This window comes from Portunus trituberculatus, chromosome 3, assembly GCF_017591435.1.
Source record: "Portunus trituberculatus isolate SZX2019 chromosome 3, ASM1759143v1, whole genome shotgun sequence".
Classification (NCBI taxonomy): Eukaryota; Metazoa; Arthropoda; class Malacostraca; order Decapoda; family Portunidae; genus Portunus; species Portunus trituberculatus.
In genome coordinates, this window is record NC_059257.1 from 1,430,011 (window position 1) to 1,444,536 (window position 14,526).

Sequence of the window (14,526 nt, forward strand, 5' to 3'; positions counted from 1 at the left end):
TGATTGCTGTAATAATAATGATAATGATAATACTAATAATAATAATAATAATAATAATAGTAATAAATAATAATAATAATAATAATAATAATAATAATAATAATAATGATAACAATAATAATAAGCGTTGTAAAATCTATCTAAGTCCAACATAAATAAACTGAATATCGGATAAGTCGAACGTCTATGCCATGGTAACCGCCGAGGTCCATTTTTCCCAATTGGGAATTTTCAGAACTAACCTACCAGATGTCACCTCTGCTATTGACATGTACTAGAATATTGTTGTATCAAATCCAAAATGCATACATATGCATAGAATATTGACTATTATGATAGTGTTGACATTACATATCTTTAATGGATAGTTTTGGGAGAAGTTAGTCAAAACTGATTTTTTTTTTTTATTATCTCGCAATACTGCTATCAATATCTTAAATACATCATAGTACAATTATAAAGTCTATTCATTTGGACTAAGAAAATGTAAAAACTTTAACTGTACTATACAGTATGACCCATCTTACTCAGTAACATCGTGATATATGGATAGAGTTATTTTAATGGGGATTTTAGCATCTATTTCAAAACGCAAGATCATGGCAAAACAATCGAGCACAAAACAAGTATATCACAGGACTACTGTACAGTGAGGAAAGAGGAATGTGTAAAAGCTTTCCTTCTCCTCATGGCGTAGTGACATTACTGGTTGTCTAACAATGTGCTAAGTTATATATATATATATATATATATATATATATATATATATATATATATATATATATATATATATATATATATATTGTTACGTACGCCACTCTAGCTGTACTATCTGCTGCTGCTCACTGAGGAGTATGTTATCCTGGCAAAATCGCCAGTTTGTTACAATACAGTTAGTGGGGAATATAACACTCCACAGAGTCCCCACTACTATAAATCACAGCAGCCGTAACACTCAGGTTCTTTAAAGGTCGCCAACAGTGTATAACTTCCCCCACTGTAAGGGAATCTCCTTAGCAACTCCTTCTCCTCCTGTACCCAACCAAGTAGAATTTATAAATGGTAGATGTTATGTGTAACAGGGCGAGGCCTTAATACCCTCTAGAGAAACCGCCCACAAGGACAATTCCACCCACTTCTCTATGAAGTATTAATGCCTTTCCACACGCCTTGCCCACAGACGGTGATGAATCACAGACTGCGACAACACGCGCAGTGTATATATTACTATACTATCTATTACTACGACAAGTGCTTCTTAACACCTGTCAGACTGACTTCCCTAGGCTACTACTACTACAACATATGATGTGTACAGCACATCCGGTGGTGTACACACAAGCCCAGACACCACCTACGGGTGACAACAGCCATACAAGAAGTCCAGATACTCGTCACAGACAAGTCTGACGGACGAGAACTACGCACACCTGGCCGACAGCATGAAGCCTCTCAGCATTCACTAGTGTGCGTGGCTACAACTACTGCAATACAGTATACCACTGGGGCTATACTAAAGATGATGGGGGCACACAGCCGCCCACCAAAACACACTGGTGACTACGGCCACCACAAGACAAACAGGACGAGACAATGCCGCGTCTCTTCCACGCGTTGCCGCCACAAGATAGGACGGACGCAAAACAGAAGTGCAGCCAAACCAACTACGCTTCTCCTAGAGCAACAAGCCTGTTGCTCTAACACCACGGTCTACAAGTAACAAGCCAACTACTCAAACAGGAGGGCACAACTCCCAGACCGATTACTAGTGAGCACCTAGAGAAGCCCAGCAACACGTAGCTCTACCATGTGCCAGACCCACGAGCGTCCGTGTCCACCTCAGCTGAAAACTACCTTGGTACTGACTCGAAAAGCGAGAAGAGGGAGGTGGGTTGTCTGCTCAGCAGAACAGCCCGATGGGCTCGCATGGCCGCCATACAATAGGCACATAATGAAATAATAAATTAAAGGAGATTAAGACGGTGCCTCACAATATATATATATATATATATATATATATATATATATATATATATATATATATATATATATATATATATATATATATATATATATATATATATATATATATATATATATATATATATATATATATATATATATATATATATATATATATATATATATATATATATATATATATATATATATATATATATATAAGGTCAATATTTAATACAAACTGTTTAAGTTTGTGTTTGAATGTAGCAATGCTGCAGTTCTGTGGTACATGTCTTGCAATATTATTTCATATTATTGCACCTTTATATCTAAATGTTTACTGCATCATGGCTGTCCTACATAATGGTACATGAATTGTATGACTGTCTTGTTATATGGGAGTGAACCTGATGGTTGCTGAGGAACATATTATTGAATATTGGGGGCAAACACCTGTTGCTGTATCTATACATTAGCTTACTGACAGTGAATATATAAATTCTATGGAGAGGCAGTACTTGTAGTGAAAGGAATAGTGGTGCAGTATGATCCCTGTAATTTGCAGATGCAGTAATCCTGATAGCTTTTTTCTGCATTAACTAATTCAAGTGAATGTTTAATAGTTGGTAGAAGGTTTGTCTTGAGGAGCTTTGATGTACCACAGAGTGGTACATCAAAGTTCACACAGACTATCCAAGTGTTTGAAAAAAGTGAAGGATTTAGGTGATCTTGAACTTCAATAAATGAATCAATCCTACACATGTACCTTAATTGAGTGCAATTACCTATCCAAGCATTCTGTGATAATCCAAGCTACATGTAGGTACCTTAATTTAGTGGAATTACCTATCCAAGCATTCTGTGATAATCCAAGATTTGAAATGAAAATTATACACTAAGTTTGTCTTTACTCAGGCAATGTGACTTTGCTAGAAGATTATTTTGATTATGTTACTATTACTTTATTATTAATATTATTACTATTATTATTATTATTGTTATTATTATTATTATTATTATTATTATTATTATTATTATTATTATTATTATTTATTATTATTACTATTTATTATTTTTATTATCATTATTATTATTATTATTTTATTATTATTATTATTATTATTATTATTATTATTATTATTATTATTATTGTTGTTGTTACTATTATTATTATTATTATTATTATTATTATTATTATTATTATTATTATTAATTCCTACACATGTAACTTAATTGAGTGCAATTACCTATCCAAGCATTGTTTGATAATCCAAGCTTTGAAATGAAAATTATACAATGTGACTTTGCTAGAAGATTATTAGGATAATGTTAGTATAGTCGGACTCAAATATAAAGGCCGCGCAGGGGAGGAGACCTGACGGGGATTCCCCGGCTGCGGCGTCGCCAAACGTCGCAGCCCCAATTAAAGGATTAACACTGAAGTGTGGAGAAACACCCATCTCTCCAGCTCTCCCGCTCTCTCTCTCTCTCTCTCTCTCTCTCTCTCTCTCTCTCTCTCTCTCTCTCTCTCTCTCTCTCTCTGGCTTGTTACTCCCTCCTGTTTCTTGTTACTATATACTCTTTTGGGGTGATGAAAATGCAGGCTGTCTCGCAGGCTTGATTGATGCCAGAGCAGATTCGTTGAACAGTTCTCTCACTGACGTTTGTTGCTCTTGCTGTCAGGACAATAGCTTTTGAGAAATCAATTATAGGTGCTCCCTTTGCCTTCTCCTCTAAGCAGAACTTATTGACGCAGTAAATAACTTCTTTCTCTCGACTATGAAGGTTGCAATGGCGCGTAGCGCGGACGAGATATTCACCTTCCATCCTGAGCGACAGGGAGGGGAGGAGAGACTCAATTTGACCTGGGGATTATCAGCGGTCTGGGAGGTTGACCTCACCCATGTTGTTAGGGTATGAATAGTATATAATTATTTTTTTCTTGTTTCTACACACAGCCGTGAGAAGCGAGGCTGATCTTAGCGAGAAGCACATCCTTTCATTTTCATGTGCAAGCACTTCCTATGCTAAGTCAGTATACGTTCCCACAGGCTCAGTGTGGGAACCTCTGGTTACTAGATTATATATATGTAATTATAACAGCATAGACATATATTTAGTACTATCATATATTTTATTTCTTTCATTTATAATTAAGTAATACTTTAACTATTGTAACCAATGCATTTCTAACTGTTCTTTAATATATGAGTCGGTCACCGGTGTCAGTGAGTTTTTGCTGACGAGAGATTGACAAGACGGAGCTACGTTAGTTGGAGTCTGACGAACACACGAGCTGGCCGTTATGCTCTCCCGGGCGTTTGCCAGGGAGCTCTGGACTGTGTGTGTGTACAAGACTATCCTTGTGTAGTGTAAATAACTGTATTGTTAATATAAGGAAAACCCAAGCTGTGTTTTCGTTAACTCCCCTGAGAAGACAGTGTGAGAGAGTTCCTGAACTAACGACACTGCTACTCTTGTGCCCTCTTCGTGGTAACATAACATTGACCACAACACTGGTGGCTTGCGGTGGCACGAATAAGTAAACCAGTGAACAATAGACTTAGTGCAGTGAAGGCGTGAGTGTGTAACGGCTGTTATATCTCATAACGCACTCTCTCTGACGCACTGGCAACTCAGTTCAGCGGCTGACTTATCCGCTAAGTCAGCAGATGCTACCAAAACAATCTCTCCCACTACCGCCTAGCTCTGCTCAGTTGGGGGGGTGACTCGGACTTTCGTTCCACACATAAATTTCTGAAGTGATGTTTAGTTTTCTTCCGAGGGGTTGACCCGGGAAATATTACACATTACCGCCTAGGGATGCGGTGGCATAGTGGATAAGGTGGTGAGCGTGGGATCGGGCAGACGTCCACGCGTAGGTTCGAATCCCACCACGTACAGCCTTAAAACACTTTGCCATTTGTCGAGTGGTTTAAAGTTACCTACATATCACCATGATACCCAGGTTCTAGGTGGTTACACTCAAGATGAGCTTGGGCGGTGATATGGGCCCTAATATGGGTACCACTATAAATAAAATTGCCTGCGCCACTAATGGGCGGAAGCTGAACAGCGCTTCCCATACACTCTTCAAGTGTGCCTACAGGCGCTATAGGCCTTACCGTAAAAAAAAAATAATGAAATAAAATGAATTCAGGAAAACACTCCCAGTGTTCTGAGCGAGCTACAAACAGCTGGGTGACTGGAGTGGTACTCGTATTACAGCATCGATTACCCGTCCTCATCGCATCTCATCACTCAGCTGGACATCCAGAGTGGTATAAGACTTCTACTCTCATCACTTCTCACTCATCGCTACAGGGAGAAGTATAATACTACACTACACAACTAAAAGCACTTACTGTGTCGCACAGACTTTTCAAATATTTCCGTATCACGGCTACGGAGTTGATCACATATAATTCAGTTGTGGAACACTTCTCAGATTTCTACATAATTTCAGAACTTGAAGCAGGGTCTACAGAGGACTACAGCGACTGCTGATGGTTCCGTGACGTCATTCCTTCTCTGAGAGACAGACTGCCGCCCTGTCAAGATCGCCTGAGGAGCATCTGTGACCTTCGCTTCGTACATATTTTCTCACATCTTAGGTGAGAACAAGCACAAAGTTAATACTACAATTACACAAAAAATAGCGTCACACATTACTTTATTGTTATGTTGGAAGTTATCAGTTATTCTTTTATATATATATATATATATATATATATATATATATATATATATATATATATATATATATATATATATATATATATATATATATATATATATATATATACTACGTTAACATAGCGCTTCAATCATTCTCTCTGAGTGTTCATGTACATACAACTGTAGTGTTTGAGTAACTGTATTTTCAAGTGACTGCATCCTATTTTATATATTCTTTCTTTTATATCATATACTGCTATTGTAATTTTGGGTAAATCATTTATGTGTGTCAGTGACTGCTGATGGCGAAGAAGCCCGACAAATTTGATGAATACTTAAAATTATATGAAGACGAAATTTTGCAGGAAGAAGCTAAAATCAGACAACAGTGCGAGAGTAACCTCATTGATGAAGAGGAAAATGAAATAGATAACCCTGACACTCCCGAGTCAGTTATTGCGGCTAAGAGGTTCATAGATTCATATTCAGTTCAAATTTCTCAGCCTTTCGGTGATGTTCATACCTTGAGGAGTGGTAAAACATATCCCGTTCACACAACACCTGCATGGCTACTAACACTGTAGGTTCACCAGTCACCGCTCAAACAGTAAAATTTCTTCAAACAGAAAATACTGTTAGACCTTTCACGGGCCAGGATGTGGATTACTCGGTATATACGTTCATGACCATGTGTCGGGAACGACAGATGACGCAGACAAAATTGCTTTTGTTAGATCAAAATTAGCGCCTGGTTCGCGGGCTCAAAGAATGATGGAAGGCATTTCTTTTCTCTCCCGGAACCTTGGGCAGAATTACGACCTTTTCAAAGAGAAAATGCTGCGTATTTTTGGGGGTGAAGCTGAAACTACGCTCTTGAAACAAATCATCTCAATTGTGGAGAGTATTGAGAATGGGGACAAGGTGGAAAACCCTTGGGATGCTTCCATACCTGCAAGCAAGCAGATGGAGAGTTGTTTACGAGTACTAAGGGAACAAGGTTGGTGTGAGGGACCAAATAATACCATGATTACATTTGAAAACCTCTCAAAATTTTTTGAAATCTTCTTTTTGCTCTTTCAAGTACATGGGAAAGCGAGACATGCTTTTCTATCTCTCAACTACGCTCCAAATGACAGATTTGATGTACTTGTGTCAACTGCTGAATCCAAACTAAAGAAGGGAAAAGAGGGAGCGTATGTTGTGGCGACGGTTACCGAGAACTTGTCGTTAGAGTCTTACGCTGCAGTAGTTTGTTCCTATTGTAACAAAGCAGGACATCATGAGAAGAGATGCCTAAAGCGAAAGAGCGATCAAAAGAAGGCTACGGTAAAGACAGGCTATTTCACCCCGTCAGCTCAAGCACCCCACACGGGTCAGGGGAAAGCATTGTCGACAAGACCTAAGAATTCTATATCCACTCACACCCATGCTACCTTCTCACATACCTACCCTCACACTTCAACATCCACTTATCCTCAAACTCCTCCTCCTCCTCCTCCTTCTAGTCATCCTCCTACGTCTGCTACTGGTAGGGTTGCCACGACCCATGGCCAGATGAGCACTTCCTCTTCAACACTACCCTACTTTTGCCTTGTCCATGGTTATGGACGTCACTCATCAGATCGTTGCCGACAGATTGCACAGATGCGGGCGGAAACAGATGCGCGACGTGTTGCTGGCCCTCAGCCGGCGGGGAAGCCGCGCGCCCGCGACAAAAAAAAAAAAAACAGGTTAGATTGTCCAGATAATCAATCTGCGTTCACAGGCACGAACGACTTAGCCACATACGATAGTATTGTCGCTGCCTGTGCTCAGTCCACTATCATGGCTCTACCTACTAAAATAGGGTCGTGCGGACTCTCCTTGGCCGTGGACACTGGCGCCACTGTGAATGTCCTCTCGGAGGACTCGTTTAGAGCTATCAAACGAATCTTTCGCGGTGGGCGGTGGCCGTTACGCCAGAGTGATTTAAACCTACGTGGGTGACTGGCTCAGCTTTGAGTATTTCAGGAATGGTTACTTTACCCATACGCATAAAAGAGGACTACCCATTCATTACTTGAAATTCTATGTCACTTCTAACTTCCATCTTCCAGCTGACGGACTTCTGGGATTGTCAGATATGAAGCTTCTTGACATGCAAGTCCTTCCAAACCATAATTCAGTCACAGTTCAGGGAAAGACACTTCAAGCAATGCAGGAACCTATGCCCTTATCTCTTCGTCATGACACCAAGCGAGACGGTGGGGATAAACGTGGCGAGAGTCCCTCGTGTATACTACCGTCGGTTCATGTGTCTCCTCCCACTTTCGCGTCACCTCTCAATTGCAGATGCGTTAAAGTCACTGTGATGGGTAACCATGAGATTCCGGATCGCGTAGCAATGCGTATCCCCATCACAGTGCCTGATGCACCAGTTAACAGTGACAATTGCTTCACTGGTCCTTGTAAACTTCAGCGCCTTGCGGTGGAGTCCACACTTTCCACCGTTCAGGAAGGTTATGTCACTTCTGCGTTAGTGGTGAACGTTACGGGAGGGGCAGTACGTGTGAAACATGGTCTCTACCTTGTAGATGGATTAGTTTACGATCAAAAGATGTTGCCTACTCCTTTAGACTTTCCCAAAGCTTGTGTCGCAACGGTGTCATCCACCTCTGACAGCGAGCTGGGGTCAGGCCCACCTCTAAGCTCGCTTGTCAATGTTGTGGATTACCCAGAGCTGAAGCACTCGCTGTTGGATGTTCTCGAAGAACGTCGCAACGTGATAGCGTTGTCTGGCGAGCCCCTTGGTAGTACGGAGCATGCCGAACACCGTATTCTTCTCAAATCAAACACTAAACAAGTTTACATTCCAGCCTACAGACTACCTCACAGTCAGAGGGAAATTGTGGATGAGCAAATCAAAGAGATGCTCCATCAGGGAGGGATCGAACACTCACATTCCCCCTGGAACAGTCCCCTCTTCCTCGTTCCTAAAAAGGATGGTAGTTTTCGCCCAGTCATTGATTTTAGGAAAGTAAGTGAGGTAACAGAGGATGATCGTTACCCTCTACCGGTCCTGAGTGACTTGCTTATGTCCTTAGGTGATGGTAATACCATTTTCAGCAGTCTTGATTTACTGTCGGGGTACTGGCAGATACCTATGGCGTTTAGTACGCCATCAGGGCACTATCAGTGGTTGCGCATGCCGTTCGGCCTAAAGTCTGCGCCACTTACATTCCAGCGGATGATCAATACATTGTTTGCAGATATGTTAGGTAATTCTGGATATGCCTATTTGGATGACATCATCATCGCCAGTAAATATGTTGAATCTCATCTTCAGACTTTGCGTTCAGTTTTACAGCGACTGCATGAAGCTGGCCTTCGAGTAAAGCTGTCAAAATGCGAGTTTTTGAAGCCCAAAATCACCTTTTTAGGGCACGTTGTCGATAGTGAGGGAATCCACACAATGGACGATAAAGTGTCCGCAGTCAAAAAATTTCCACAACCAAGAACCATCGAGAATGTGAGATCATTCTTAGGTTTAGCAGGTTACTACAGACCTTTTATTAAGGATTTTGCTAAACTTGCATCACCACTCAACCAATTACTCAAGAAGGACGTTTCATTTCATTGGAGTGCTGCACAGGAGCGTAGTTTCCAGGATTTAAAAACAGCTCTCACACGGGCTCCCGTTCTAGCATTCCCTGACTTCTCATTACCTTTTGAACTCTACACAGACTCATCCTCGTTAGGCTCGGCGCAGTGCTGACTCAGAGGACACATAGGGTAAAAATCGTGTGATTGCTTATGCGAGTAGGGTTCTTAACTCTGCGGAAGCGAACTACTCAGTCACGCATCAGGAAGCTTTAGCTGTCATCTGGGCTCTTACCCATTTCCGAGATCTAATACTTGGGTACCCAATCACAGTTTTCACAGATCACGTCGCCGTCACAAATCTTTTCAAGGGACGTAATCTTAGTGGCAGGCTTGCACGCTGGTATCTTACATTGCAAGAATACTCTCCTCAGTTCAAGTACCTTCCAGGCCGTGCGAATGTCGTAGCTGACGCTCTATCACGGAATATTCCAGTGAGTGCAGTCTCTCAAGTACATAATTTTTCTCTCCAGGAACTCGGCGTGGAACAGCGAAAGCATGAGACATGGGGGAAAGTAATTTATGCTCTGGAATCTGGTGATCTTTCCACTTTGCCCTCCTTACATGTACCCTTCTCACAATTCTTTTATCACCATCTAATGTCTTATGTAGGCGAGGCCCAAAAGAAGATGGAGGCAAAGATCTTTTGGTTATTCCAGAAGTTTTTGTTCCAGTCATTCTACAACTTATGCACGATCACCCTACAGCTGGACATCCAGGTCGTGACAAAACCCTGGCTGCCGTCCGTCGTGCATATTATTGGCCTCGTATGAGAGTAGACGTTGTCGATCATGTTTCGCGTTGCGTTAGCTGCGCTAAGCATAAGGGCGTTACGTCTGGTCCTGCGCCTATGCTAGGATACCCACCACCTGCACAACCATGGGATGTAGTTGCAATGGACCTTCTGCAGCTTCCTAAGAGTCGCCAAGGCTCCCAGTACCTCTTGGTTTGCGTAGATCATTTCTCTCGTTTTGTAGTTTTGTCCCCGGTAAAAGCTAAGACAGCACCTGCGATTGCACATGCGCTAGTTACGCACTTGTTCTGTCCTTACACCACTCCACGTGTTCTCCTTAGCGATAATGGCACGGAGTTCAGAAATGCCTTGCTATCGGAGATCTGCGCTAAGTATAACATCAAACAGACGTTTACCGTAGCTTACCATCCAAGTTCAAATGGCCTGGTAGAGAGGGCGAATCGTAAAATCCTTGAACCCCTCCGTCATGTTGTCACTAGCTTACATGACAATTGGGAAGACTGGATTCCTCAGGTTGCGGCTTGCATTAATGGTTCGGTATGTGAATCAACTGCGAAAACCCGGCACTACATTCTCTATGGAGTAGATAAGAGATTGCCATACGACTTGTTGGCGGGTCCCTCTAAGCCTGTCTATAACATAGATGACTACTCTTCCCAGCATCTGCGAGTTTTCACAGACATACATCAAAAGGTTAGGGAGAAATTGCTTGCTTCTAGGAATGAGATGATGCAGCAACAACACAAGCGTGCAACTCCTATCACCTTTAGAGTAGGAGATATGTGATGGTTCAAGCGCCCCCAAGGAAATCCAAATTGTCCCCTAAGTTCATGGGTCCGCGCTTAATTGTCAGCGAGGGTAATGGTAACAAGTTTGCAGTTTTTGACCCAGCTCTCAATACTGTAGAAATGGTTCACAGTGACAGACTCAAGATAACTAAGGCTTCTGATCCAGCTTTGGATAGTCGCACTTGCATACCTAGTAATAATCCTCCAACCACTGCCATCCCACCTACTAGTCATCCTACTCACTCTTATAATCTCAGGTCATGAACCTAACGCAACGCTTTCTTGCAGCAATGGCGTTTTTCCTGCTTCTCTGGGGAACATTAGGGACTGCATTGGCTACTCCAACACATCTCAAGCCAGGGGCACTCGTTGCGCCCTTGGGAACAGTGACCCTAGTGGAAGATGCGTTGTTCGTCCGCTATTCTTACTCCACTCTTCACTCAGTGCCGGAAGTCCTGAAGGGCGTTGCTTCAAGCTTAGCGGAGATGGTTCGGCGAGTGGGGGTTGAACTCGCCGAACAGACAGACACACCATCTTATCCTCATTCCACTTCTATTTTCAACCTCCTAAAGACTCGCTTAACTTTTCTCTCTTAACAAACTTGCTACTGATACTTACGACTTTTCTAAACACCCAATGCATGCTCGGAACAAGCGAGGATTGATCAATGCTTTCGGTAAAATTTCCCAAACTCTCTTTGGTACAGCAATGGATGAGGATGTACAGGATTTACGTGAACGCTTCAATCATCTTGTCAACATTGCAACTAGTAATAGACGAGTCATTAATATGCACAGTAAACACATTGCTAGTCTGGAATCACATTTGAAAGATCTCCTTGGCCATACCACCATAATCACCTTCGTAGTGTACTTAACGATGCAATAGTTCGCATAGCTGAATTGACGGACTTTGTTCTCGTAGATCAGTCACTAGAAGTTCTAGAATCCGCTCTAGATGTCATGTTTTCCTATAATTCTGTCCTCATCCAAAACCTTGTTAATGCCAGCCGGGGTATAGTAACTGCTGCTCTTTTCCCTGTCGCTGATCTAATCAAGACACTTGACATTGGACAGACTATTTTCAAATTACAACCTTTGTTTAACCGTGATATTGTGGAACATCATTATCCCATCTTAGAAACGGTTCTCACGCTTGAAGCTGTCGTCATCTATGTTCCTTTCAAATCAATGGACACCTTTCATGCTTATGAAATCATTCCTTTTCCATTCTCTATTAACACCTCTGTCCTAATCCTAGACTTACCTCCTACTCTGGTTTTGATTGCAAAGGATTTTTCCGTGTATACCACTACCTCAAGGGACTCGCTGAGTAGCTGCATGTCATCGTATTTACACCGATATCACTGCGATGCTACCCTTTTTATTTTTCGCCCCATTGTAGGGAATATGTGCGAGGTCATCCTTACTCGTGTTCACGCAGAGGATGCTCTCTTAACTTGTCCCTATAGACATATAGTTCCACAGGCCATTTTTCAACATCCGTTCCATGGTTATCATTACTTCTTCCCAACTCCCATCCCTCTCGCAGTTGTTTGTCCGAATGGTACAATGTATGAGAGGGTTGTTGGTCATCATGCAGTTCACAATTTTTGTCATGTTACGTCTACTAATCTGACCACCTATCCTAAACGTCTCTACGAAGCTTTTACTGTCAATATATCTGCTCCTCATCTTTTCCCTTTATCTATTTTGCAAAATCTATCTTTTTACAGGCTTTCTTATGTTACTAACACCTTACATGAAATTAGATTTTCAAACCAGTCAGAATTTGCTCAAGCCTTAGAAGAGTCTCTTCCAGAGTACCTCGATCCTGTTGTTTTCTATCCTAGTCTCTTAGTTCCTATTCTCCTGACCATTTGCATTTTACTTCCTCTCTTTATTTGTGTTTACAAAGCGTTACGCCTTTATTCTAATCTTCATGCTGCCAAAGTTGCCCAGCGGCGATTTCACTCTCAACCATGAACTTCCTGTAGTACACTTTAACACGGCTAGGTACACGATTAGAAAATTTCTATGTATGCTTTCTTTTTATGCCACGAGGACGCGGCAGGTATGTGACCGAGCGGTGTTAGGGTCCTTGTTTCTACACACAGCCGTGAGAAGCGAGGCTGATCTTAGCGAGAAGCACATCCTTTCATTTTCATGTGCAAGCACTTCTTATGCTAAGTCAGTACACGTTCCCAAAGGCTCAGTGTGGGAACCTCTGGTTACTAGGTTATATATATGTAATCATAACATCATAGACATATATTTAGTACTATCATATATTTTATTTCTTTCATTTATAATTAAGTGATACTTTAACTATTGTAACCAATGCATTTCTAACTGTTCTTTAATATATGAGTCGGTCACCGGTGTCAGTGAGTTTTGTTGACGAGAGATTGACAAGACGGAGCTACGTTAGTTGGAGTCTGATGAATACACGAGCTGGCCGTTGTGCTCCCCGGGCGTTTGCCAGGGAGCTGTGGACTGTGTGTGTGTACAAGACTATCCTTGTGTAGTGTAAATAACTGTATTGTTAATATAAGGAAAACCCAAGCTGTGTTTTCGTTAACTCCCCTGAGAAGACAGTGTGAGAGAGTTCCTGAACTAACGACACTGTTACTCTTGTGCCCTCTTCGTGGTAACATAACATTGACCACAACAATGTCCAACCTTGAAAAGTAGCAACGCTGGAGAGCAGTGGTGCTACATTTTGCGGTATCTATACAAAATCATTGTCTTCATTACACTAAAACAATATTCAAAGCTCTCTCCTTATTAGAAATTTCGAGGAATACACTTTTATGACGGTTCATTAAGATGTAAGCTAATAATGAGATCGAAACATGTGCTACGATGCCTGGCGACGCCGCAGCTGGGGAATCACCATCAGGTCTCCCCCCTGAGCGGGCTTCATATTTGAGCCGGACTATAGTTACCTTATTATTATTATTATTATTATTATTATTATTATTATTATTATTATTGTTGTTGTTATTATCATTATTGTTATTATTATTATTATTATTATTATTATTGTTATTATCAATATTATATTATTGTTTATTACTAGAGTTTTCTTTATACAAAGCAATTGTAAAGATGGATCGAATAGTTATTAATAAAATGTACTATGTGTTTCTAAAGACCTTTCGTTTAATACTTGATAACCTATTCTTGAGCGTTTTTTGTTTCTACAATAATGTGTGTGCGTGTGTGTGTGTGTGTGTGTGTGTGTGTGTGTGTGTGTGTGTGTGTGTGTGTGTGTGTGTGTTTCACTGTTTGACCTGCTGCAGTCTCTGACGAGACAGCCAGACGTTACCCTACGGAACGAGCTCAGAGCTCATTATTTCCGATCTTCGGATAGGCCTGAGACCAGGCACACACCACACACCGGGACAACAAGGTCACAACTCCTCGATTTACATCCCGTACCTACTCACTGCTAGGCAAACAGGGGCTACACGTGAAAGGAGACACACCCAAATATTTCCACCCGGCTGGGGAATCGAACCTCAGTCCTCTGGCTTGTGAAGCCAGCGCTCTAACCACTGAGCTACCGGGCGTGTGTGTGTGTGTGTGTGTGTGTGTGTGTGTGTGTGTGTGTGTGTGTGTGTGTGTGTGTGTAGGAGCTTACCTGGTATGAAAATAGAGAAAAGGAAATGAAGATGTAAGTGCAGTACTAAATATCTTCATT

General features: G+C 41.5%; 1 protein-coding gene across 1 annotated transcript; it reads left to right on the top strand.

Annotated features, from left to right (window-relative positions):
- Positions 1–5,007: 5,007 nt before the first annotated feature.
- Positions 5,008–13,385, top strand: LOC123508592. The gene is made up of 2 exons (XM_045262372.1): positions 5,008–5,576; positions 11,110–13,385. Exon 2 carries the CDS (start codon positions 11,784–11,786, stop codon positions 12,804–12,806), a length of 1,023 nt encoding a protein of 340 aa, XP_045118307.1. The 5' UTR covers positions 5,008–5,576; positions 11,110–11,783; the 3' UTR covers positions 12,807–13,385.
- The last annotated feature ends 1,141 nt before the right edge of the window (positions 13,386–14,526 follow it).